Source organism: Canis lupus, chromosome 7, assembly GCF_011100685.1.
Source record: "Canis lupus familiaris isolate Mischka breed German Shepherd chromosome 7, alternate assembly UU_Cfam_GSD_1.0, whole genome shotgun sequence".
Classification (NCBI taxonomy): Eukaryota; Metazoa; Chordata; class Mammalia; order Carnivora; family Canidae; genus Canis; species Canis lupus.
In genome coordinates, this window is record NC_049228.1 from 665,101 (window position 1) to 692,832 (window position 27,732).

At 40.8% G+C, this 27,732-nt stretch overlaps 1 protein-coding gene and 1 long non-coding RNA gene across 12 annotated transcripts in view; one reads left to right on the forward strand and one right to left on the reverse strand.

The window, feature by feature from the left end:
• The window catches only part of PPP1R12B (protein phosphatase 1 regulatory subunit 12B), a 205,135-nt gene that overhangs the window by 27,124 nt on the left and 150,279 nt on the right, over positions 1-27,732 (reverse strand). The window contains exon 1 of one of the 10 annotated variants that reach the window (XM_038541873.1): positions 15,280-16,073. The exons of 8 other annotated variants lie outside the window; for them this stretch is intronic. In XM_038541873.1, the coding sequence (XP_038397801.1) occupies positions 15,280-15,381 (102 nt within the window). In that variant the 5' untranslated portion in view covers positions 15,382-16,073. Of the gene's footprint in view, positions 1-15,279; positions 16,074-27,732 lie in introns of those variants that run through there. One more of the 10 variants, XM_038541868.1, reaches the window with a different exon arrangement.
• LOC102154785 lies at positions 879-18,324 on the forward strand. Of its 2 annotated transcripts, XR_005361783.1 has the most exons (4): positions 883-1,035; positions 10,139-10,237; positions 12,751-12,835; positions 17,957-18,324. It is a non-coding gene; the product is annotated as an uncharacterized LOC102154785 (long non-coding RNA). The 2 variants fall into 2 exon arrangements; XR_005361782.1 differs by lacking the exon at positions 10,139-10,237 and having other exon boundaries at positions 879-1,035; positions 17,957-18,319.

Genomic DNA, 27,732 nt, shown 5'->3' on the forward strand with positions numbered 1-27,732 from the left:
TTTAATTTTTTCTTTATTTTTTATTGCTTTCAAGGGCTACCTTAGCTATGTCCTGGGAAGGTCAACCCAGCCAATTAGAGGAGAGCATATAAACTTCAAGAATCAAGATGTGGATACAGTAGAGGCAGTACATTGCCATAACACAAACGGTATCAAAGAAGGAAGACAACTGGGATTTCTAAAGGCAATGATGTTCTCATCGTAATAGAAATTAGTTTATGAGGAGTGTTCCCATAGGGCTGGAAGGCAAGCCAGCTTAAAAGTATACAGGAGATGGGGCGCCTGGGTAGCTCAGTCAGTTAAGCGGTCAACTCCTGATTTCAGCTCAGGTCATGATTTCAGGGGTTTGAGGTTGAGCCCCATGTCAGGCTGGGCATGTAGCCTGCTTAGGATTCTCTCTCCCTCTCCCTCGCACTCCTGCCACCCTTTCTCTCTCTTAAAAACAAAACAAAACATATACAGGACTTAGGGTACAATTTCCCAGCTTCTGATAAAAACCTTAGATCACACTTCCTCATTTTCTCATGGGTGGAATACCTCTAGAAACCATTGTTTTGCTTGGCTTGATGTTCAAGATAATCTGGTGTTTGATGAAAAACACTGGTTAGATTTAGGGAGAGAAAAGTTTGGGTGTCTTGGGTAAAAGGAGCAGAGGTTCTGAATTGGTAGAGACTTAACTTCAATTTCCCCTTTTTATCCTGCTGTCAATCAAACTAAGCACAGTTCACTGTTATCCTGACACTGCTTCTCATTCTAATAAGCTGACTGCCATCCCTGCAGGGAGACTCCTGAGTGAATGTGGAGAGAGGGAGACAAGATAGAGTGGGAGCTTGCCTAAGTGGACTCAGGGGAATAGCAAGCCAGGAAGTGACATCATAAGAGGCAAGCAGAACACAGGCTGGGGAAATGAACACCAAAGGTTTTCCAAGAGAAGATTCTAAGAAGTCGGCCTAGTGGGCAGCAAATAAGAAGATGCCCTACAACACAGGGCTCAGGGACCCAAGCTAAATCTAGGATCTTCTAGAAGTTAGAAATGTGAGTTCCTCTTACCTATGTTCTGGCAATAGCCCTATTTCTTTTCTGCAGGCTCTTTTATTTATTTTTATTTTTTAAAAAGATTTTATCCATTTATTCATGAAAGAGAGAGAGAGAGAGGCAGAGACACAGGCAGAGGGAGAGGCAGGCTCCATGCGGGGGAGCCGATGTGGGACTCGATCCCGGTACCCCGGGGTCACGCCCTGAGCCAAAGGCAGACGCTCAACCACTGGGTCACCCAGGTGCCTCTCTTTTATATTTTTAAAAGATTTTTATTTGTTTGAGAGAGAGAGACAGACAGACACAGCAGGGGGAGAAGTAGAGGGAGAGGGACAAGCAGAACGTGTGCTGAGCACAGAGCATGGTGCAGAGCTTGATCTCGAGACCCTGAGATCAGGACCTGAGCCGTAATCAGGAGTCGGACGCTTAACCAGCTGAGCCACCAGGTGCCCCTGGGCTCTCACTTTTAAAAACAGAACAGTTACTCTTATTCTACTATTTCAATAGGGTCTGAAGAGCTTTTCTGTGCGTGATGACATCATATATTTTAGAGAAGGCATGAGTATCTGTCCTGTTTGTAGGTTAATGCACATGTGTATGATGTCACACGCTCTGGTCTGGAAGTCGTATAAGGAACTTCTCTGAATGTTTTAGTTAAAGAGTGCTGCTCCTCCACCTTCTACTGAAGAGGAATGATGGCCATTGAAGCGAGACTGGTGTGTCTGATACTAGATAAAAACTGTTCATAGAAGGAATTATTTTCACCGCTTTTATGGCCCAGCTGGGGGCACTAGATATGGTGAGTGAGACCCTGGAGCGGAAGAGACAAAAAGCTGTTCAGAAACCAGTATGAATACAGAAAACAGAGATAAAAAGAATTAGTTAGAAGGCGGCCATAGTTAAAAAAAAAAAAAAAAAAAAAAAAAACCAAACCAAGAAGCAGGCTCTTTCCTTTCATGCCTCTTGAAATTCTCCCATAATAATCTCATTGGTTGGGACCTGTTTCTAATAAAAGAACAGAGTGAAGATCGCCATTAATTCAGATGGCAACCCGGCAAAGGGACAGGAACCAGGCCGGTTTTGATTTGTGAAATGTGTAGGGCTCTCAAAACACCAGAGACTGGCTTAGAAAAATCCCCACAAAAGCTTTTAACTTGAAAGTTATCAGGAGTTCAGGAAGGCACATAATTAAAACCAAACTCCTTTGACCAAGTTTAAAATAAAATTGTGGCTCTGGAAAGCTGGGCCCAAGGGAAAGGAATGAGACCAAGTCACATGTCTACTGCCAAGACTGAAAAGGGTTTAACTTATGTTCCTTTGGAGTTAGGGCTTGACCCCACAGCGATGGGAAAAAATCTCCTATTTACATTTTCCCTGAAAGGGACGAAGCAGAAAGAACATTTTATATCATGTTCTCGTGCACTAGTTGAGCCAGGGGCAACAATCTGAACTATTCTGGGACGGCCTACAGAGAACCAGCCTTTCCCTTCAGTGTCCTCACATGAATGCCTGATGACGAACAAGTCAATGATGGGAGTGTAGCTGCAAGCACTAGGAGCCTTGTGGATGCGTAGGGCGACTGCAAATCTACTCATTTTTGGAGCTGACAGGTGATATAATTCTATAACTTCTTGAGTTTGTTTGTTTGTTTGTTTTATTTATTCATTCATTCATTCATTAATTTTTAACTTCTTGAGTTTAAGAATCATTCTGGTTTCCTACAAATGTCTAAGAGAGGCAGAGGTCTCCTAGCTTTCTACCGTAAGGGAAGAATTCCCTTTACAACTCAAACAGATGGTTCTTAAGAAACTTGAAAGGAGAGTCTACCAGTTTCTAGCTTTGAAAGAGATCTGAGTCTGTATCGTTCCAGTAATCTCCTTGGGGATCCTGCACAGTTTGGAAATATACATGTGGGTGGAACAAAAAACGTTCAAGATTTACACCAAGGTGTGACAGTAGAGGATAGTGATGATGAAACCTGTATTGGTTTTTTTCCTCCACATCTAAATATCATACAAAAATTCAATTACATTAGTGTTCCATTGTTGCTGTCAAATTATAATAAAATGTAGTAGCTCAAAACATCCATTTATTATCTCACAGTTTTTGCAGGCCAGAAGTCAAGCATAGATCTACGGGTTCCCTGTTCAGGTTCTCACTGGGCAGAGAGCAAGGTGTCTGCTGGCGGGACTCCTATCTGGAGGCTTTGGGGGAAAATTATTCAGGGTGTTGGCAGAACCAAGTTACTCGTGGCTGCAGGTCTTAGCTCTCCATTTCCTTGCTGGCTGTCAGCTGGGGGCAGCTCCCTGCTCCTACAGACGCCCGCCTTCCTTCCCATGTGGCCCCTTCCATCTTCAAGCCAGTAACAGCATCCTGAGTCCTTTCACACTTCAAATTTCCCTGGCTCCCCCTGTCATCAGCCAAGAAAGTGCTTCTTTAAGGGGTCATGTCATTAGATCAGGGCCACCCAAGAAAATCTCCCCATCCTAAGGGGAATTGTGTCACATAACATAATCAGAGGAGAACCATCTCATCATATTTCTGGGCTCTGGAGATTAGGCCAGATTCTTTGGGAAGCCATTTTAGACTCCAACCATAAAAGACTCCCCAACCATTTTATTTATTTATTTATTTATTTATTTATTTATTTATTTATTTATTTTTAAATATTTTATTTATTTATTCATGAGAGACACAGAGAGGAGAGAGAGAGGCAGAGACACAGGCAGAGGGAGAAGCAGCCTCCATGCAGGGAGCCTGATGTGGGACTCGGTCTCGGGTCTCCAGGATCACACCCCAAGCTGAAGGTGGTGCTAAACCGCTGAGCCACCGGGGCTGCCCTTCCCCAACCATTTTAGACTCCCCCTTTAAAAGAAAAACACAGTCTAGTTTATAGCTTCCTCAAGGTAAGAAACATCAATAGTATATGGCCAATCAGCTGCAATTAGGTGATTATATGCATTCAGAACTAGAATAATGCTGAGGGCACAGTCTTGCACTGGGGAAACATGTACATCCATGCAAGCAGCTGCACATGTAGGTGAGTGTGCTTTGAAACACAATTTAGCTTTTAAAAGTATTAAATTGCAAAAATAAAAAAGTATTAAATTGCATATAGCTTTATCATATTATACTCTTTGATTTGTCTTTCCTAATTACTTAACGCAGGTGGAACAAAAACAAACAAGAAAGTCAAATACAGTCCTTAACATTCAGTTTATATCACAAGTATTTATTTATTTGAGAGAGAGAGAGAGAGAGAGAGAGATCAAGTGAGCAAGAGACAATGCACGAGTGAGGAGAGGAGCAGAATCTCCGCTGAGCAGGGAGCCCGACTCGACCTGGGGCTCGATCTGGGCATTCCAGGACCATGACCTGAGCTGAAGGTAGATGCTTGATGACTGAGCCACACAGGCGCACCTGGATCATAAATATTTCTGAAAAATATCATTGCCAGGTTGGGACTATCCAGTCAATGTAATATCGCGTGTAGAATTGAGATGATGTAATGCCCCGTCACATTATTCTAGACGTCCCACTACATTTTATTTTTTTATTTTTTATTTTTTCCCACTACATTTTAAAAGATAAATCATTATTTATTAAATTATAGAAGTAGTTATCTTTTGTTGTATCTATAGATGATGCTACCTCAATATTGGAATTTCCCGGTTCTTATTTTCTATGCAGGCCTATGCTTTTTCTTTGTGGATATTCCTAGCTACTGAAGAATTTCTCCTTTGGAACTCACAAATCACATTTATCATAGAAGGAAATATATGCATATACTTAGGTCTCCCTAAAATATCCAAAGCAAGCCATTTTATATTTAAGAGAATTTGTAAGCCATTATTATCCATGACTGTATCTGCAGGCTCAGGCACACTCTCTTTCTAGCCTTTCACATGCTGCATACTATACATGATGAAAAAAATGACTGAGGAGAATGAGTAGCTCTAAAACTTGTGACTCTCGCACGTGGGTCACATTTCTCACATTTAAAACATATTTTTACTGTCCACACAACTCAGAGTTTTAGGTCCTCACTGCTGTGCCAGCCACCTGAAACAATGGTAGCCCATAAAATACATTCAGAGGCTTCAAAAGAGCAAGGCTTAGTGCACACGGGAGAAGAGCAGCCTGATCATCCACCCCAAATACTGTTAGGTACTGCATTCAAGAAGTCCTACATTTAGAAGTTTCATCCCACTCCTCTGTTAAGGCTCTTCAACAGGCGCCGTTGCTGACCACCACTAACAACTCTTTCAGCCATTAAGCCTGGGAAGAGAAGGATATTCTTTAAATGGTGTCACTTTAGCACCATTTAGCATTTAGCAGCCTGCTTGGGCAGCAGTTATTTCAAATTTGGAAGAGGCCATGAATCAAAACCTCCAGACCTCATATTTCAAGAGGAAATAATTACTTGGGAACCTAAATAACGTAAGGTAAACCTTTTAACTTCTCAGTAGGTCCTACACAAACTCAGGGGCTTCCTCTGCTCTTAGCCCTTTCTCTTTCTGTCCCCACAGAAGCTAAAATATTAACTGGCATATTTTAGAGCTATAGATGCACTAGCAAACTGCAATAGACAGCTATCTCAATTGCCCTGGGAAGACCTATGGTTGGCCTACATTTCAGAAATAGGATTTTCTAGTGTGTGGCCTTTGACCTCCTTTCCAGGTGGCCAAATGGGGTAGGAACAGAGAGATCAGATCTAAACAGGCAGCAGTGTTCATTCTTTGTATATATTTTAAGTGCGTCTGTGTGCCCAGCTCTGTGAATGATACTTAGAGGAATAGAATAGATACGTGCAGAATCTAAGACATGGGCCTCTGATACCAAAGAGCTCTTCTTTGAGGAAGAGCGAAAAGCACATCCATAAAACAACCAGAGGAGGAGGCAAGAAAGTGATCAAACACTAGACTTTCTGCTACACACGACAAATAAAAAAGTAGCCAGAAGAGAGAGAGAGACCAATTCTGACTAGAGATTTTCAGCAACATTTCATGGAAAGAACAGGCCCAATGGGTTTATGGTCTGGAGTTTGAAGCTAGGTGGTCATGAAGAAAGACACTATCATAAGTGATTGGGGAAGTCTGGCACAAGTTGGGACCTTGTTAGGGCCACAGTTATCCCAGAGTGCTGCTACTGGAAGCTCTAAAAGATAACTGAAGCTTTAAAAATTTTTTTTCCACTAAAACCATTTTATACCCCCCATATAGACCTTAGATGCATAAGTCTTTCGATTTAGGGAGCTAAATTTTGCTCCCAAAACAGATATTTTACAATGAAGACATTTGGGAGGGGGAATGTAACTGCAATTTGCTTGATTTTTTGGCAGGAGAAGAGTCCCTTGGATAAGAAAAGCTTCAGTAATTCAGACTCTTTGAATTCAGAACTTGTTATAATTTGGGAAGTCCTGAATTCAAGCATACCTTTGTATCTTTATTTATTTTTTATGGGGCAAGGGGCAGAGGGAGAAGGAGAGAATACTAAGCAATATCCAGGCCCAACACGGAGCTCAACCTCACAACCCTGAGATCATGACCTGAGCCGAAATCAAGAGTTAGATGCTTAACCAACTGAGCCATTTGGAGACCCTTTGTACCATCTGTTTTAAAAACATGACTTTATAAAGCAAATTAATAGTATAAACAAAATAAGGGAAATGACCTTGCTTAAAGGATCTATTTTTGAGCACTTATAAATGGCTTTAGAGTAACTACTTATATACAATTAATACACTAAAAATTCTAGATTACAACCTTTAAGGAGATTGCAGATCTTTGCTCCTTAGCAACCATTTTACTACAGATACTTACAAATAATATAACTATTTTGAGATGATGCAAAATTCTGACTTTTTACTAATTTATATTTGCCTCTTCCTGAATTATTCTATAAGGATTTTCCTCCTTTAAATACAGTTTAATGATCACAATCTCTCTTTTCAAAATAGGTTAAGTGGTCAGGGATATTAGCAATAATTTAGGAGTTATTTAATGGAGACACAACAGTTTTAGTGGATTGGCTACACAGCTCACTGGCTAAGTGCTCCAGCGTTTACTTGTTCCATGACCTTAAATGATTATTTAACTTCTCTCTGCCTCAGTGTCCTCATCAGTAAAGTAGGGGAAATGGTGCCCAATGTATGATGTTATCAAAAACACTGAATAAGACAACAGATGTTAAGTGCTTGGGAGTGCAACTGGCATATAGTGAATGTTTGAGGAGTATTAGCAACGATATTAACTACAGTTTTCTCTGTTTTTCCATCCTCTCTCCCATTGCTCTTTGGTCCTTTGGCTCTGCCAATGCTTGTTGGCTGCAAGGGTAATAAGCTCAAACAAATTCCTTGGCACTCAAGTAAACGGTTTTGATTATTTGTAGATTTTGATAATCCAGGCCAATTCCTACTTACCCTTTCTAACCTACAGACATTTAAGGTCATTATTTACTGTCTGGATAGTTATACTCTCTCCCAAATAACCAACTGTATGAAGTTAATAAACACAAAAGTATAAAAACTCCTATATGGAAAAAAAAACTCCTATATGAAAATATTGTTTTCATAATGAGCCATAAAGGTTAAAGTCCAGACATAATTTGAGTATCTTTACCTAATCGTCGCATTGGTAAAACTCCCTGCACTGTGTAACCTAAGCAGACTGGCTGTGATGAGAACTAACCCCTCCGTTGCGGATGGATAACTGCCACTCACTACATAAAATAAACAGGTTTAGAACAGAAAAAAGGGGCTGAAAAAGAGTAAAAGGCAGATGAAAGCCAACTCGAGTTGCTTCCCTTGGGTCTTCTGACAATAATTGTTGTCTGTTCACACAAATATTATGATCAAAAAAGAGAAGTAAAAAATACTGAACAAATTGGGAACTTTTTTAAATTTGAAAAACCACCTGAGGTTGCACAGCTGATTATGTACAGAAAATAAAACTAGAACCGTAAACTCTTAACTGACCCTAAACTGACCTCCTAAATTTCTGGATTCTTTGGGAACTAAAGCTCATCACTGTATCATAGTTGACTATAGTACCTCCAAACAAATAAACAATATACACGCCTGCTTTCCTGCTTGGGATTCCAGCGGTGCCCGGGCCGGAAAACCACAGGGAGAAGCTGGGGTACCTGCTAGGTGTTACCACCTGCTCCGCCCCCAAGTTTTATTCTCAGCTCCCTCCTTATGCTTCATCTGCTCCTCAGACAAGCTCACCACTTCTGTGGCTTAATCATAAATATCAGTGTTTTCGGCCCATAATCTTCTCCTGAGCTTTAGACCAAATCATTCCTGGATATCACTATCTGAACGCTCCGAACCTCTAACTCGACTTCTCAAAAGTGTAATCATTTCCCCACTTCATGTCCCGTTCCCTCCCGCACATGCCATCTTCTGCTGAATCACCTCGACCCGAGACCTGGGAGCCAGCCCTCACTCTGCCCTCTCACAGGCTCATCCTCGCCCCCATCCCATCGGTTCCCGTCTGTCAGTCCTACCTTCCAAGTAGCTGAGTGCTTCTCCCTACTGCCTGGGGAATGTCTCTGTTCAGGCCCTTATCACTTCTCACCTGGAGTATGGCATTCAGGGCAACAGGCTCAACCTTCAGACCCTGCCTCTACAATCCAGCCTCCATAGATGCCAGAAATAGCTCTTGAATAAGCAGTTCTGATCACAGCCACTTTACTTCAACTTTTCAAGTTATCTACAGGGTAACTCTCCAAATCCTTAGAATGACATACTAAGCCCCATATGACCTGGTTCCTGCTGTGTCCCTAGTGTCATTTCCTATTATATTCCTAAATATATCTTTTGTTCTAGCCTCACCAGTCTGTAGCTCTCAAAATAATCCTATACTTTCTCATATATTTTTTCCACTTTTGTAATGCAATTTCCTCCTCCTTTGACCACCTATCTTTTATTGTTCTTTATTTTAAAAAAATATTTTATTGGGGCAGCCTGGGTGGCTGAGTGGTTTAGCACCTGCCTTCAGCCCAGGGCCTGATCCTGGAGTCCTGGGATCGAGTCCCACATCGGGCTCCCTGCAGGGAGCCTGCTTCTCCCTCTGCCTGTGTCCCTGCCTCTCTCTGTCTCTCATGAATAAAATCTTAAAAAATATATATATTTTATTTATTTGCGACCAGGCAAGCAAGTGAGAGAGAGAGAGAGAGAGAGAGAGAGAGAACACAGCAGGGGGAGGGGCAGAGGGAGAGGGAAAAGCAAATCCCTACTGAGCAGGGAGCCTGAAGGGCTGCTTCAGGCACTTCAGAATCCTGGGATTGTGACCTGAGCCGATCAACTGAGCCACTGAGGTGCCCCTTTTATTCTTTAAACATCTGGCTAATGCATTTACCACTTGACTGATCTTCTAAAACAAAAAACACGCTGTACTCGATTTTCATTTTTCTCTCTCCAGTTAGACTGTCAATTCCTTGAAGGCAAGGGCTGTACCTGTCATTTTTTAATTCCAGTGTACAGCACAGCAGATGCTCATGAAATGTTAATGGTGGGAAGATTCAAAATAGAGGTGGGCTTGATAAACATTTATCATGGAACCAGAAAATTGGAGGCCCAAAGGTAGGACTGGGCTTGCATCTGTGTTGTCACCTGGAAACTCCCAGAAAGGAACTGATGCCTTCAAAACTCCCAGTGTTTTTTGGTCAAAAAACCATGACTTCAGACGCCATCTCATCCAGTTTTTTGTAGGACATGGGTTAACTAGTCCACTATATAGCTAAGATTCCAAACGGGGAACTGTGTTTGTTTCTACAGGTTCCACTACACTTGCTTAGAAGATTCATTGGAAAAAAAAAAAAAAAAAGAAGATTCATTGGGTCATAGAATTACTGCTATTGACTTTTCTTGAATGAAATAAAAAAAAAGAAAGAAAAGATACATTAGTGGTTTTAATTAGAAAAAAATGGTTAACAGATTGCACCGTTAATTAGCCTTATTCACCCAGACAAACGTTTCTCATTTCATGACAATGGATTATAAAGCAAAGCGAAAAATGAATTCCAGATTGGTAGTGCCCAGATGTAGTATGACACGTAAAAAGGGTAAGATTATACACTAAACTGCTGTTTGTCACAGGAGAGCAGAAAGGACATGCAAAGAACAACCGTCAATACTGACAGTCTGAAATGCTGAGGCAGAGGGGAGACTCCGAACCCGAGTGGCCACATAGACAAGGTCTCGTGAAAGCAGAAATCCTTCATCACTTGCTTGTTTATCAAATGCTCTCTCATTAGTTTGTAGAGCTGGTTATAAAACAAAACAAGTTGGTTAATTGTTCCCTTTATTTATGTTAATTGCTGGGGAGAGAAACCTTGTGAAAAATCTCCGTATTTTCAGTTGACATATAAATCCAGATTAAATGGGGAAAATGCTACTGATCTTGTTTTATAGATGCAGGCCCAATCCTATTATCATAAATACCAACCAATTCAATAAAAATCTGTCTAGTTAAAAGATTCCCAGGGTTCGGCTGATGACCTACTTACTTCAAGACTATTCAATGTAATATCAGCTAAAGCCCTACAATGTGGACATTCTTTTGTATTTTGTTATCTTTGGATACACCTGTATTGAAAAATATTTTGCTAAATTACCAATAATAATTTGAGAGCATTGACCACCAATGATTACCTTGCTCTTGTTTTCAAGATGATTTAGAACTGCTAAACCATCTAAATTGACTAATTTCTAAATTAACAGAATTTATATACTTGAGACTCGATCATATAAATGGTGATTAAAAAGCAAGAGCTAGAGGTGTGTAATGTATTTGTAGTTCAGAATTCTTACTTTTTCAATGTTGGAAAAATACATCAAAAGGAAGTTGTTCTACTAATTGTGTGAACCCTGCACCTCATGTAGTTGCTTCAGAGTGTGAGAACAGTGGCTAAGCCTTCAAATTCTTATACATAGATAGCTGGTGTGGTTCCCATTAGAAATATGAGTGAACTGGGGCACCCGGGTGGCTTAGTCGGTTAGCTGTCTGACCTTCGCTCAGGTTGTGATCTCAGGGTCCTGGGACTGAGTCCCTCATCCAGGCCTGTGTGGAGCCCTGAGGCAGGCTCTGAGCTCAGCAGGGAGTCTGCTTCTCCCTCTCCCCCACTCGTGCTCTCTCTATCTCAAATAAATAAAATCTTTTTTTTTTTTTTTAATAAATAAAATCTTAAAAAAAAATCTGAATGAATCTGGAAGTTGTTTTGCCTTCCCTGGGTACAAAAATCAGAGATGAGTAGATCTTTTACTCAGGGAACTCCCCAAATTTTACAGACAAAGAGATATTGAACTAGTGTGAACCTAGTGTGAAAGCCAAAAGACTCGTTAAAAAAAAAAAATTATTTCACTATTCAGGGTCAACCAAAACAGGAATATCAGGAGCATATCACTTAGAATAGTAATTTTAGTGGGGGATGGGGGGTGGAGACACTAAAAGAATAGATGGTGGATATTTTCCTTATGGAAAGAGGGGTATCTTTTTTTCTAAAGATTTATTTATTTATTCATGAGACACACACACAGAGAGAGAGAGAGAGAGAGAGAGAGAGAGAGAGAGGCAGAGACACAGGCAGAGGGAGAAGCAGGCTCCCTGCAGGGAGCCTGATGTGGGACTTGATCCCGGGTCTCCAGGATCACGCCCTGGGCCAAAGACAGCGCTAAACTGCTGAGCCACCTGGGCTGCCCAAGAGAGGGGTGTTTTTTTAAAGACCATGTTTAACAGTGTAATTTTGTGTTCAGAGAATGGAAATATATTGTTTTTGAAATACAAACTAGAGAAAGTAGAATCTTAGCTGGTAAGACACGCTATCTTCCGTATATAAGTGATTTTTTCATTAGGGAGGATACTAGTTGCACAATCTCTAGGCAAGCATTACATTTTTATATTACTAAAATGGTCCTAGTTTATCGAGTACAGAAACACTGAATTACATAATATTAAAAGTACCAGAAGCTGTTGAGAGTTGAAAAGTAAAGGAATGGTAAGATAAGTTTGTTTTCTAGTACTGAGAAATCATCCTGCTATTGGTTTTCTCAAGTTAAAAATCATATGTGTTTGAGTTGCAGTTTATAGTTTGCACATGCCGCTTCTTGAACATCTGGCTAAGGGCAAGGTGTTCTAAATATCCTCCCCGTGTGAATGGCTATCATTTAAAAATTCCCTGTGAAAGCATTTTCCTTATATGGAAACACTTAATATTTAGCCTCTTTAACAACAGTAAAAAAAAAAAAAAAATCACAAATATTTATACGCTGGCTCAAAATTTCAATAATTTGTTTTGAAGAATGTTGGCTTCAGAGGCTACACCTCTTTGTGCAGTTTCTAACAGAAAAGTGAATGTGCACTTGGTCAAGTTTGCATGGGGAGAGAGAGAGGCTCTGACCTTAACTCTGAGATGCACAGACACTTCCCAGCATCCTTACTCAAGTATTTCTCTGCCTCTGAGAGAGATATGAAGACCTGTAGCCACAAGGGCTCAGGCTCTGGGGGACCCACGGTTCCCTATGCTCTGACCAGGGTTCTAGAATCAGGCGTGGGAGATTCCGTATAGCTTGCCAATTCCCTCCCTTGGTCTGCAGACACTGCTTTCCTCTTTCCATAATTGTAGTTTTCTGGGTCCTCATTATGCCTAAATTTTGGATTCCCACAGCTACCCAAGCTTTTGACTGTCATCTTTGATTCCTTAACTTTCCAGTGTATTTGGCACGAAACCAGCGTTATGGACAAATACGGGTTTTGAGGCCAGAGAGACCAGGCTCTGCTGCTTACTAGCTGACGGGGTGGGTAAGCCACTTCTCTTCCGTGTATTTCCGTTTCCTCGTATGTAAAATGGTGACAGCAACACCCACCCTTCAGGGTGGCTGGGGATTAAATGAGGTAAGGAAAGTGAAGCAGCAGCCAGGCAGGTAACCGGGCATCCGAGGCCTATGAGCATCACCACGGCCACACTAGCCGTTAAAGAGCACCACACACAGTGAGGGGAGGGACGGTCGCAGCCTTAAACCAGTTGGGAAGCAGCACCCTAATAAGTTGGGACGTGAGAGCAAACAGGCTACAGGGGAAGCCTAGGAGAGAAGTCTTAGTTTTAGTACCAACAGCCTCCAAACTGGTCTGGCGTATCTTTCACCCTCTCAGACGTACAGACACAAGCGACATAATGGACCATGAATGATAAATGAAAATCCACATTCTCTATAGTAGAGCCTAAGGCCATGTGGACCTGGAAGCTGGTTACAGTAAACGGGCACTCTTATGGGACTCCACAGCCACTGACCGCTGAAATTGGGAAGCAGTCTCTTATTAAGGCCATCCACGTGTTGGTTTCCTATAAACCGAATTTTCAAATTCTCTCCCACTGTGACCTCTGTCTAAAAAGTCAGGGATGGGGGGATGGAATGAGGGTAGAAAGGGTGGGTGGCAGCTGTTAGGACCGAGACAAGAAGAAAGGAGCACTTAACCATAAAGAAGAAATGGGTTCAAAGAGAAAAAGGAAAAGGGGTGTGTGCCACTAAACAGATTCTGTTGAGTGCTCATGAGGTGTCACGCATCACTCCAGGAACTGTGTCACAGCAGTGAACAAATGTTAACAAGGGGCTCTTTACACCAAAGGTGCCGCTGAGTGTGATAAGAGGGAACAGACAAACAAACACTACTGAAGTAAAAGTACTCCATTTTGTGGACCTCAATGGTAGTCACCAAAAAGTACCCAAGGGCTGCTGAGGGGGAAGCAGTCTGTGGCTGCTGCTGCTGCTTGTTCTTTTTTTTTTTTTTTTTTTTTTTTAAATAACTATGTTTACAGTTCCTTTTATTTTTATTTATTTATCTAATTAATTTAGAGCGGGAGGGAGGGAGCGTGTGTGTGAACGGGGCGGGACACAGGGAGGAGAGAGAACCCCAAGCAGGCTCCATGCTCAGTCTGCAGCCCGATGCAGGGCTCGATCCCATGATCCTGAGATCATGACCTGAGCCAAACCAAGCTCAGGCTTGGGCCGACTGAGCCAGCCAGGCGCCCCTCATCGATGGCTTCTTAGAAAGGAAAGACTCAGCCTGTGAAACTCCCAGAACTCAACAATGGTGACACAGACACTCGAGCTTCTCAGTCCTGTCACAGAAAGAACTCATGAATGAAAGAGCTTTATAACCAAATCTTTTTGGAATTCTGGTAAACTTTCCTAGCTGATGCTCCAGACCCACATGTTACATAGCAAATACCACTGTCTGGTAATCTATCCCATGAGAAAGACGCTGAAAACAAACAGAAGATAACTCAAAAGAAATGCAGTAGTCAATTCAGGTTTCTTGCAGATTTTCCCCCACAGCTCCCCAAATAAGGAAGCTACAGCCATCGTACTTGTTATTCTGTGTAGATAGCAGAGCACAATCCTGTTCCCTAAGAAGGAGCTGCTACCTTGCCTACTACCTAATATGCCCATCGGGGCTTCTCATCGCCTGCTATTGGTAGCAGTCCTTGCATTTTCAGTTCCCATCAGAGGAAGACACTAAGTCAGATGCGAATCACTTCCACAACACACACTCGAGAAAAAAACTCAAGTGGATCTGCCTAGGGCACTACCAACACCTCCACACAGCTGGTTGTCAATAGCTAGGGGTTCTTTCTTTGACTTCGTAAGCATGAAATTTCTAGACTGAGGAGGAAGAAAGACTCCGAGTGTCCGTAACTCCTTGCTCATTTTGCTTTCTCTCTATCGCTCAGTGGGCACACAACACGGGCAAGGGTAGACTCGCTCTCACACACACGCCTACACGAACGTTCACGAGGAGCTTGCACATAACTGAAGTTTAATGTACACTGTTTTGTGGCCATTTAGGAGCTTTTTCTCTAGAAACATAGTATTGACCCACAAAAAAACAGGAAAGGGAGCAACTAAAAATAACCACAGAAATTAAGAAACGCCTGTAAGAGTGACAAGGACTCTAAAATCTTACTCCCAGGCAGCTTACAACTGACGGTTAAAAGCTAAAAGATAGAAATTGTAAGTCTAACATATTTAAATCTGCTTTTACTTAAGACTACAGTAAGTATTATGAACTATAACCTCCTGCAGAGAAACTAACGGGATCTTTACTTGCAAATTTTCTTTTTTCCTCTACCGATTCCCACATGCTCTGAAATGCCTTCGCTCTAAACCTAACTCCCCAAGTTACAGACACATTCTCCACCTTTAACACAACTATGAACATATGTAAATAAAACGCTGCTTACTCGGAGTGTCTTGGCAGTCGGGGAAGGAGATGCTGGGGGAGAATCAGACTGAGATTTCCTATTCCGAGTGAATTCTTTACTTCGGGTATATAAAGAGGACATGGTTCCTCAGGATGTAGGCAGACACTCAACCACTGGATTCTTCACGCAAAGCTGGGAAACTGCCCCTGCAGGTTACCCTCAGGGAATCTCTCCTTTTGAGTTGATGCAAGAAGACTTTGGATAGAACTAAATAAAGGATAAAAGCCACCCTGTAAATTATAGTCTTGTGCTCTGAACCAGTCCACAGTTAAACAGAGTCTGAGAGGCGTGTTCCATCAATATTTGCAGTCCAGCTTCAACCACAAGTGCTCGGGACTGGTAGCTTACGACGGAGGGTATTGTGCTGAGCCACACCTTGTATGCCTAGATCGAGTCCTTGATTCTCCCAAAGGACACTTCTTATTGAGACTTGCTCCCCAATAAAACCTGAGTCTAGTTTCCCGATGACACCAGATTAAATCCCAGAGGAAAGATGACCTTGGATCCTGCCGGAGATGAGCCTGGGACGAACTACCGTCACTTTATCCAGAGGGAAGAAACAGAAATGCTCTGGAAATCATGCTCTTTCCTTAGCTTGACTCCACTTGGGCTGGAAGGGGTTTAGAACTGCCGTGATAAATTCAGGTTAAACAACTTAAAAACAAAAAAACAAAACAAAAATACAAATAAGGAACCAAGAGTTTATGAGAAGGAAGCCATCTGAGGAAGTCAAGTTTCCCTAAGTCCTCCCAGACGAAGCTGCTTTTACATATAAACACTCACAGTCATACACACATCTTTTCCCCTCCCCTCTTCTATTTTCTGACATTCCAAATCCCTATTCGCTCAGCGAGGAATGCTGGAGAAGAGCCAAGGGCAAAGATTCACTTTCAACTCAGAATTCGGGTTGCCACTTGCAGGAGGAAAAGAAAGCCTGCCAGCTTCTAGGAATAAAGGGAGGCTCTTTGGGGACAGGCTCAGGGGCAAAGCCCACCAAACCTTCTGGTATCCACCGCGTTAGTTAGAGTAAGCAGCGGCTTCACCGGCTGACTTCTCCAAACAGCTGGCGAGATAGGAGAAGGGGGACTTTTCAACTTCTGGATCTCTCAAGTAACAAAGCCCTGACAGACACATGAGTCAACGCACCTTTGGGCCCTTTATGTTTCACTTTGATGACATGGCATTCCTGCCACACCACAAGGAAGCCCAGCAAATGGAAACTTTGGCCCACTGCAAAGGAAGCTCTCTGTACATCAGAGACTTCAGTGGCTGAATCTCTGAGTATACAGCTTACCAGCATTTTCTAAAATGCTGTAATCAGGGAAGAACAAGGTGGAAAGAGGGTATAGGTAAGGGGAGGGAAAGAGTCAGAAATGAAGAGAAAAAGCAGAGACAGAAGCGGAAATGTGAGAATGCAGGGCTGAGTTACCCACAGGGACAATTAAGAGTTAAAAAGAAAGGAATTTATTTGCTTGGTGTTGAAGGTTTTTGGATTTGGCCTTGAAACATCTCAAATTTAATCTTTTGCACTCTGTTGTCATCACTACCCTATCCAACATTTCTAGGCCAAATGCTTTCTAAGCCAATAGGTTTAGCCCCAAAGTAACAACTCACTTCCCTCTGGGCTCTTGGAAACTTTATCCTGCCCTTCCTTTTCCTACATGAAATTTATACTTTTTCCTTCAATTCTTCCCAGCATGCCACTCTTTTTCCCTCTAATTATCTTGACATCTTCTTTATTCTTATGACCAATTTTGTAAAATTAAACGAAGGGAAGTGATCAGCTACTTGGGGGTTGGTCTGAGGAATACAGGTGGATGAGGGTTTATAAAAGAGGTCTTAATTCATTCTCAATCTAAAAAACTGAAGAAGACTGCTCAATTCCACCACAAGCCAGAACTAGACTGTGTCTGAAAGGCCAATTATTTTGGGAATTCAGATCTATGAATCTTGTGTTTTAGATCCTAGTTATATAGTTAATCTCATCTAATAAGAATGAGTTTTTCTCTATAGATCTCTTCACTTAGAAAAGAAATATTGATGTAAACCTAAATAGTAACATTCCCATAGCAAGCACAGATTGTCTAGGGAGGGATTAGGAGGGATACTTTTTCACTCTCCAGAATGCAAGTCACCAGGTTACACTATTCCTCAAAGCATGGCAAGATGAAATGTGGTCAGTTCCCTGATCTGTTTCTGTACAGTTTATACAGTGATTTCATTACTCATTGGCAACTGAAGAGGAAATGTAAAAGCCTATTACTCCCAACTATCATTCCTGTCTCTTCACTTCTTTGTTATATCTACTCCTAGGCAGTGGTAAACTCTTTTAAAGTGTTTTAACATATATTATCTCATCTGATTCTCTCAATACCGAGAGACAGTAACCTGCTCTACTTAGACGACTGGCTTTATACAGGGGGGTAGAGCAAATAAATAATCATATTGAGGCCAATGGGAGCTAGGTTTCTTAATGCTGGAGAAGGTAGGTATAAACAAGAAAAAAGAGAAACTTAGAATAAAACCTTGTGATATGCAGGAGTGAAGGTATCGAAGGTATGTATTTTCAATATATACAGACCTAAATAACTAAAGATGTAACGATATGTGCGTGCATGTGTGTCTAACTAAATGCACCTATCTATGTATTTCCTAGCTCTCTGCACTGAGAAACGTGGGAAGAGCAACACTCCAGCAGCATTCCGTGCACCTAGCGCTCAAATCACAGTTTCTACGCTCCACTCTCTGTTAAAAGGAACAGGATTCCCTGGAGAAATGACTAATTCCAGAGTTGGGGCAGGGATAAGAAAATGGGCCTGGGTCTTTCGTGTCAGAAAGTAAGGAAGCACTTTAATAATGGAAACATGGCAAAAGGACATGGAGACTTGCTTAAAAAAGCCAAACCTGAAACACTCTGAGCATCAAAATAAATAATGATAGTGAAAAGTTATAACCCATTGAACAACATAGGAACCTACGAGCACACACTAATACAAATAAATGAATGAAAAAAGAAATGAGACAAAGTTCTTCCTTACAACAGAATGCCTACTAATAAATGTAGAAGGAGTAATGAAATTAGAAAAATCACCATTTGGCAAACATCAATGTAAAATCAATCCAAGAAAGGAACATTAGTGGATTCCAAAGCTAATAGATAAAAATAGGATGAGGAACTGGATTTTACATAATCTCAAAGTATTGCCTCATAAAATATTTATTAATCATGAGGGAAGAAAAGTGGGCTTTACTATGGAGAAACCTAGCACACACTATCTTAATCAAGTGATCAAAGCTCAACACTACCAGTAGGGACAAATTGTTAGGACAAAATGAGAACAGCAAAGGATTGCTTCTGTGACATTGTATAAAAAATGCATAAAATGGGTCTACTTATGAGGAAACACTGGGCCCAAGCTGAGGGACATACATGACAGGCCTGTCATCTTAAAAAATACCAAGGTCATGAAAGGTAAGGAAAGACCAACTAGGGAGATATGAGAATTAGGTCTTCTTCTTCTTCTTTTTTTTAAAGATTTTATTTATTTATTTATTCTTGAGAGACAGAGAGAGAGGCAGAGGGAGGAGCAGGCTCCATGCAGGGAGCCTGATGTGGGACTCGATCCCCGGACTCCAGGATCACACCCTGGGCTGAAGGCAGGTGCTAAACCGCTGAGCCACTGGGGCTGCCCGAGAATCAGGTCTAATGTGTGATCCTGTATTGGAGCCCTCTGCTACGAAGAACATTACTGGGACAACTGGTGAAATTTGAATGTGGTTTCTTGGTGAAGGTTATACAAGGGGTCTTTGTACCATTCTTTTTTTTTCTTTTAAGATTTTATTTATTTGAGAGGGAGGGAAGGAGAGAGAAAGAGAAAAGGTGGGGAAAGAAAGCACGAGTGGGGGGAAGTTAAGAGGGACAAGCAGACTCCTCACTGAGTGGGGAGCCCCACACAGGGCTCCATCCCAGGACCCCAAATCATGACCTGAGCTGAAGTCAGATGCTTAACAAACAGAGCCAGCCAAGCACTCCTATACTTATTCTCAAAATATTTCTGTAAATTTGAATTGTTTAAAAATAAAAAGTTAAAAAGCTACTCAGTTCTTTTATATTATGAAGGTGGGAAATGCAGGCAAATGAGGTAACTTCAGAGGTTACTCCAGAGAACCTTTGAAAGACAGTCTCTCATTACAGATTTAATTACGATTCTTTGTTCACCAAAGAATTGGGGTTGTTAATGGCAGTAAGTAGTCACTTGGGCTAAAGTCACAATGAACTAAGATTCCTTAGATGGTCATGAATCAATTTGGTGGTTCACAACCACATCAATAAAAAGTACAATAGAATAGCAAAATCAGAGTACATTAGACACAGAGTAAGGGTGTGTTTTCATGCAACTGCTGTTTCTGTTAGACAGAATATATCTATATGTACCCTGGGTCATAGTATAAAAAGCATTTCTTATGTGGGTCACAGTCAAAAAAGTTTGAAAGCCAAGAAGAAAGAGCCTGTATAAGTCCTTCACTGGTGAGAAGAGAAAGAGTAGTTTCTACTCTGACATGATAGGAGGATAGTTATCTCATCCCTGATTATCAAACTGGCAAAAAACATGTGCTTTGAACTAAATCTGACCCAATATTATACTGTTTGACCAGTAAAATCTGATAAGGCTACAAAAAGTCACTACCTCTTAAGCAAACTTTTCTTTTTTGGTGGGATTTGGTGGACAAACACCAGAGAGAAGGATTTTATTATGGCTGATACAACTCCCAGAATTATCTCTAGGTCCAGACTATCAGAATTTCACCATATGAACACTCAGGCTACCCCAATGCACCCTGAAAATCCTTTGTGTCATCTAAGGGATGAATGGAGACTCCTTGAATGTCACTGAAGGGCTTTGACTAGAGGAACCAGTATACCCAACTATCATCTCAAAAAGGTATGTTTGGAATTCCAAATCTTTTTCTTTTCCTAGTTAAAGAACATAGTCCCCCCCCCCCCCCCCTTTCTCCAGTAAACTGATAATTCAAGACCAACAGTGTTCATTGCCACATGAAGAGGGAGACTATAGTTGGAACTTATATTTGAATTTTGGGTATCAAACATGGTATTATTAAGTTTACAGAAAAAACCATTTTAGATACTCTGCTTGCTATATTTGCTATTCAACAGAGACTAGTAGCCTATAGAAGGGGTCCTGATATTTATCCAGGATAGATTAAAAAATATTTTTTTAAAAGTTCATCTGGTAAATATGTGAAATAGGGCAAAGGTTAAGAGTATATAAGGACAGACAGGTGAAACAATAGCTAGCTAGAAAGAACATAATCTGCTCTTTGGTTCAGAGCCAAACTCATTTTTTTGAATTCCTGAGGGCAGAATATATAAATATAAGTGTTTGTACATAGGAAGGGGGTGGATATACCTGCAAAATGGTGTATTAATTATGAACAACTGCTAAAAGTAAACCTCATAATTCTATTAGATTGTAAAACCCACAGAGGCTTTATCATTCTATAAAGTCATACAAAATCTAATCTCTTGGAATTAGTTACTTTTAAAATTAAAATGATCTCAGAGTGGTTTCACAATCTCAAATGGTCCCTATCTATAACTTTCAAGTTCCTTTGTGGCAAAAAAGGAAATAGAACAACAGAATTAAGTTCTGAAGTGCTTCTGGCTAAGGGGATCAGAAAAGACCCTCTCTATTAGCACTTGTGAATGTCAGAATTGAGCCTAAACTATGAGATGTTTAAGTCAATAAATAAATGTTGTATGACTGTAGCCAGAAACTTCAGACCTAGACTTTTCTGATGGGGCCTCAAACCCGCAACTCAATCATTTAGAACTGTAATCTCTAAAATTCTATTTTTGGCATAGTGCCAAAGGAATCCTTTCCCATCACCCATTTCATCAGCTATAGCAAAAGGGTAGGAAAGTTCCTCTTGAAGGTAAGCATGGCTTCCAAACCACAAGGTCTTCAAAGCCTAAAGGACATTGTTAAATTGGCAGACATTACCTAATCTTTCAAAAATCCTTATGCTGCTTCCTGTAAATCAATTTTTTTGGTAGTTTATAAACTTCTGAGTAGCCACAATATACAGTATTTTAGTTTAAATTTAGGGAAGAAGGTAATGAGTCAAATATTAACAATTAAAAATTACACATAGTTTAAGATCCCTGTTTCTCCTTTTGGAACTTTTGAAACAGAGCAATCATTTTCAGCCCCATTTATGAATATAAGGGCCAAAGAAAATATTTTTATTTTTAATCAGCTGATACTTCTCTTCTATCAATCCACCTAACACTATTAAGTACTTATTTCATGCAAGGTACTATTAGGATGATACAAAGTTCTTTAAGGCATGATTATTGTCTTCAAAGAGATTATAAGAAATCTCAAGATTTATAGAATTGCAAAGTGAGGGCTTCATACTGCTAAAATTAACAATTAGCACCACAATAAGATATCACCTCCTATCAGTCAGAATGGCTATAAGAAAGAGGGGCTCTGAGTGGCTCAGTGGTTGAGCATCTGTCTTTGGCTCAGGTCATGATCCCCTGCCCCAGGGCAGGGTCTCTGCTCAGTGGGGAGCCTGCTGCTCCCTCTGCCTCTGCCCCTCACCCCTTGTGCTTGCTTTCTCTGTCACATAAATAAACTCTTTTTTTTTTTTTTTTAAAGACAAGAAATAACAAGTGTTGGTGAGAATGTGAAGAAAAGGGAACCTTAATGCACTATTGGTAGGAATGTAATTGGTACAGCCACTATGGAAAACAGTATAGAGGTTCCTCAAAAACTTGAAAAATACCATACGATCTAGTAACAAAACTGCTGGGTACTTACCCAAAGAAATGAAAACACTAGGTTGAAAGGATGTATGCAACATTATGTACAATAGCCAAGACATGGAGGCAACCTAAATGTCCATCAATAGATGAGTGGATACAGAAGATGTGGTACATGTAAACATAATGAAATATTAGCCTTAAAAAAGAACGAACTGTTGTCATTCATGGTAACAAAGATGGACCTAGAGGGTATTAGGCTAAGTGAAAAGACGGACAGAGAAAGACAAATACTGTATGATTTCACTTATGTGTAGAAGCTAAAAAACAAAACGAACAAACAAAACAGAAACAGATTCATAAATACAGAGAACAAAATGGTGGTTTCCAGAAGAGGGGTGGGTGGTGGGTCAGCAAAACAGGTGAAGGGGATTAAGAGGTGTAAACTTCCAGCTACAAAATAAGTCCCAGAGATGAAAAGCATAGCATAGGGAGTATAGCCAGTAACACTGTAATAACTGCACCGTGACAGATGGTGACTGTACTCACTGTGGCGAGCACAGCATAATGCTGAGAACTGTCAAATCACTATGCTGTACACCTGAAACTAACCTAACACTGTATGCCAGCTATAGTTCATTAAAAAAAAAAAAAAAAAAAAGAATTGTAGGGATGCCTGGATGGCTCAGCTGGTTGAACGACCTACTCTTGGTCTCGGCTCAGGTCATGATGTCAGGATTGTGAGATCAAGCCCCGCATCAGACTCCGCACTCCACAGGGAGTCTGCTTCTCTCTCTCTTTCTCCCTTTCCTTCTCCCTCTGCCGCTCCCTCAATCTTGCACTCTCTCTCAAATAAATAAATCTTAAAAAAAAATTATAAGCATAAAAAAACTCTAAAGAAACCCAATCAAGCCCTACTCTTCCATATGTTCTTATGTAATTTCTAATTTCATACTAAATAAATAAGCTATTTTTAAAGGAGACCATCAATAGGACGCAGCCAAGTCAGAAGAAAAGTCAGAGTGAATAAGAGCTGCATTTACTATTCCATGTATTTATACTGTTGTTTTTATTACTGGGCCTCTAGAAGGGCCACAAGCATTATTTGGGGGAAAGAGGATATATGAGAAGTTCTCAAGAGAACAGGAAGTTCTTTGTCACTTAACTCCTTTGTCCTTCTATTTTCCCATCTTAATCCTCATTTTTAATTTATGTGATATGAAAATCTTCCCCCTTCTTTCAGGATGGGAAAGATCAATGGTGTTGACTCACGTTTAATGATTTCTCCTGCAGAGATGCTCCTGAGTGAGGTAGACCTATTAGGGATTTTACCACAAAATCACTCTATTAGAGTGAAGTGAAGTGAATCATTCCAGAGTAAAGAGTCAGCCTTCAATCCAATATAAGGAAACAAAGAGCAGAAGGAAGCCATGCAATTCTTTCCATTTAATAAAGGGCTTTTGACATGTGTTCTTTATGAAAAAGCAATAAAAGCTAAAAATCAGACCAACAAAACACATCCATTAAAAGGCTTGTGTATACTCGGGTGGGTTGCTGAAGGAGGGGGCCGGGGGAGGAGACCGTGCCATTTTGAGATACAAGGCAGTAACACAGAGGCAAAGTAAGATAAGACCTTAAAGTTGCCTAGCATGGAGTTAGCCAATTTTTATTACTCTCCAGAGTGTTTCCCATCTTGCTCTCATAGGACTTAAATAATGTCCTAGTGTTAAAGAACTTTAAATCTCAGAAACTCACTTAAGGGTAAGGGATTATTATGGGCCCTTTAAGACACCTGTCCCAGAATTAGTTTATAGGTTTAGTGTTTTGCAATTAAATTTAAACAGCTTAGAAAGGCAGAGTATTTTATGTGAGTGACTTAGGCAGTTTTTCCTCCAGTCACACTTTCTTTACAGGCCACATCTGTTAGAAAGAGCAGTAAGTAAAGTTAGAGCTAGGGGGCAACCCAGAACCTGAGTAGAGGTTTTTCAAGGGTAAGCTTGGGAGTGGGGGCAATACTCCCTCAGGGGCATTCTCACAATGACTGCAGAGTGCTATCAGCATTTAGTAGGCCAGGGTCAGGGACACTGGAGGTGTCCTACTACTCTGCTCCTCAAAGAGCCGCAGGAGGAAGAAATAATTACTCTGTCAAAATGCTCACAGTACCCTGATGAGTCAAAATGCTTCAACTGATCAGAAGCACTAATGGCAAATTAAATATTTTTTGATTAGCTTAAAATTACCTCAAAGGGCTCTCTAAGTTTATATGGCTGGTTAAACACTGAATAAATAGCTTAAAACAGTATGATTTATCTAAAACATTTGTTACAACTATAAATATTCAGTAGAGTTATTTAATTTTTAATTTTTGAGAGAGAGTGTGAGTGTGAGTGTGGGTTGGTGGGGGTGGGAGTGGGGGGTGAGAGGGGAGAGAGAGAGAATCTTATGCAGGCTCAGTTCCCAGTGCAGAGCCCAACCTTGAGATCATGACCTGAGCCACAATCAAGAGCCAGCCACTTAATTGACTGAGCCACCTATGCACCCCAAGAGTTGTTTTAAGAAGTTGTTTATCTTGATAAAATTGCTTTAAAAAGTTAAGGAGGGAGGTGCTTGGGTGGTCTAGTTGGTTCAGCATCTGCCTTCAGCTCAGGTCATGTTCCCGGGGTCCAGGGATTAAGGCCTGCATGATGCTCCCTTCTCAGCAGGGAAGTCTGCTTCTCCCTCTCTCTCTGCACCCCAATCCCCACCTCTGCTCATGCTCTCTCTCTCTCTCTCTCTCAAATAAATGGATAAAATATAAAAAAAAAAAAGTCAAGGAAAAAGATGTTGAATACTACTACATTTTTACACTTAATTATACTTTAGCCTTTATTTTATTTTATTTTTAATTTTTTATTTATTGATGATAGTCACACACACACAGAGAGAGAGAGAGAGAGAGAGAGAGAGAGAGAGGCAGAGACACAGGCAGAGGGAGAAGCAGGCTCCATGCACTGGAAGCCCGACGTGGGACTCGATCTCGGGTCTCCAGGATCGTGCCCTGGGCCAAAGGCAGGCGCCAAACCGCTACGCCACCCAGGGATCCCTACTTTAGCCTTTAAAATAAATAAATTTGTGTAGTGCATAAAGTTATGTTTGACATTTATGTTGTGCTTATAATCTGTATGTCAGGCAAAATGCACTACTGTCCCGTGGTAACACTCCTTAAACTCAGGCTCCTTATTTGGTAATAATTAGCTTCTTGACAATGAAACCTACAACTTGGGACACCTGGGTGGCTCCGCGGCTGGGCGTCTGCCTTTGGCTCAGGTCATGATCCCGGGATCCGAGATCAAGTCCACATTAGGCTCCCTGCATGGAGCCTGCTTCTCCCTCTGCCTGTGTCTCTGCCTTTCTCTCTCTCTCTCTCTCTCTCTCTCTCTGTCTCTCATGAATAAATAAATAAATCTTAATAAAAAAAAAAAAAGGAAACCTACAACTTAAAAGTATAAAATCAGAGAACCATCATAAGCATCAGAGTAATAGAAGTCTATAAAAATAAATTATAATATAAAGGTTCAGATATTCTATTTTTGTTTTTTATCTGTCATCAACCTGATTTATTATTTTTTGTAATATTTTGGTAATTTTCTCTAAAGCCTATAAATTTGGCTGAATATTCCAACAGGTGGTAAGAAAAGGAACAGTATTTCCCATTATTAGTAACTGCAGAGATTTAAGAAAAAAGGCCATTATTAAGAAAAGCATTCTATGTATGGTTCATATAGAAATTCTAAGTCTTCACCTAGTTTTCATAATTGTGAATTTATAGTTGGTCCAGAAATAAGGTCGGCTCCATTCATCTAGGTTTACTAAGAATACCACCTCCTTAGCACTAAAAATGTAGTTAGAAAGTCAAGACTTAATTTTCTTATAATAGTTCAGATTCAGGAAAAGCACACAAGGGAACCTTCCTAGTCTGCAATGAGCCAGTATGCACCCTTCCTGCTTTGCAGATACTGTTGACATATTTGTCCAAATGCTTTATGGGTTGTCTATGTGCTACCTATATATGCTCTATGTCCATACTCTCAGTTAAAAATATTTCAAAATAGTTGAAAATGGAAGATGCCACTGCTCTCGTTTCTCTTATGTTCAAGTTATCTTCTTTTGTGCCAAGTGAATCCTCTCAATATCCAATTTTTCCTTTTTCTGCCCTTTTCATTTCCACTGGACATAAGCTTGCCCCTTCACTAGGGATCTGCCAAAGGAAGTTTAAGCTTTGGCTCTGGCTGAAAAGTATAGCCGTGACTCTGAAGATGACATTAAAGTTTCTTCCTATACTTTGTATGAGATACAAGAGATTAAAAAAAAAAAAAAAAGCCATTCATTACAGAGAAAAAGTTGAAAGATAAAACATTTCATAGGGAGAGTACTATTTTTTTGTCCAGATTATTTTTGCCCATGGCAGGAAAAGAACAATCAATGTACTATTTAGTAAGAGATTCATTTCAAACTCCCACACCGTAATATAATTCAGAAACACAGTTCCTTCCATCAGCCATGGGGGTAGGGAGGAAGCAATTCCCAGGGTACGCAAGTTAATGGTCCTGTCAACCCTGTCATTCCCACATTGTAATGCCAATGTAATTCCACATAAACACAATTATGCGGAGGCAAACGCTGTTGCAGAGTGTAAGAGCCACATATGCGTTTCTCTAAGAAACACAACTTGTGAGGATCATGAGGCATGGCAATGTTTGTGCAAAAAAGGACCAATGTGGGGATCAAATTAATTAGATTCCTGGAGCCTGTTGCTTAGTATGCAATTCTGGAAAGAACTAAGCTCCATGATGACTGACTGACTGGCATACAGAAAACCACGTATTGTTTTGTTTGAGCATAAAGAGCATATGAGAACTAGTATTGGAGTGCCCTGGGCACTGTTCTAATCAGTTTGCAAGATGCTGCGTGTAATGGTACTACATGGGCTAGTCAATTTGGGTGGTGGTAATAATGCACAGTCACTCTATGGACATAGTCACTATATGTTTAGTTAGCATATATTTAAACAAGCCAGAAATAAAATACCTTTTCCATACCACAGACTATCAACGACCTAGCTATCTTACAAATATACACTACTGCTCCAATACAGACTGAGGGCAGCCCTGGTGGCCCAGCAGTTTAGTGCTGCCTTCAGCCCAGGGCGTGATCCTGGGGACCCGGGATCGAGTCCCGTGTCGGGCTCCCTGCATGGAGCCTGCTTCTCCCTCTGCCTGTGTCTCTGCCTCTCTCTCTGTGTCTCTCATGAATAAATAAATAAAATCTTAAAAAATAATAATAATACAGACTGAGTGACAGTACACAAAACCTATCATTAAAACTGGAATCCAAATTCCAAGAGCAAAGTGAGTCTTTTTTTTTTTTAATATTTTTTTTTCATTTGAGAGAGCATGCATGTGCACACTACTGGGGCAGGGCAGAGAATCTCAAGCAGAGTCTGCGCGGAGCATGGGGCCTGACTTAGGGCTCGATCTCACTACCCTGAGACCATGACCTGAGCCAAAACCAAGAGTTAGACACCCAACTGACTGCACTGTCCAGGTGCCCTGAAAGCAAATCTATTTTTAACTGCTCAGAAGGATCACAAAGTCTGATGTTCC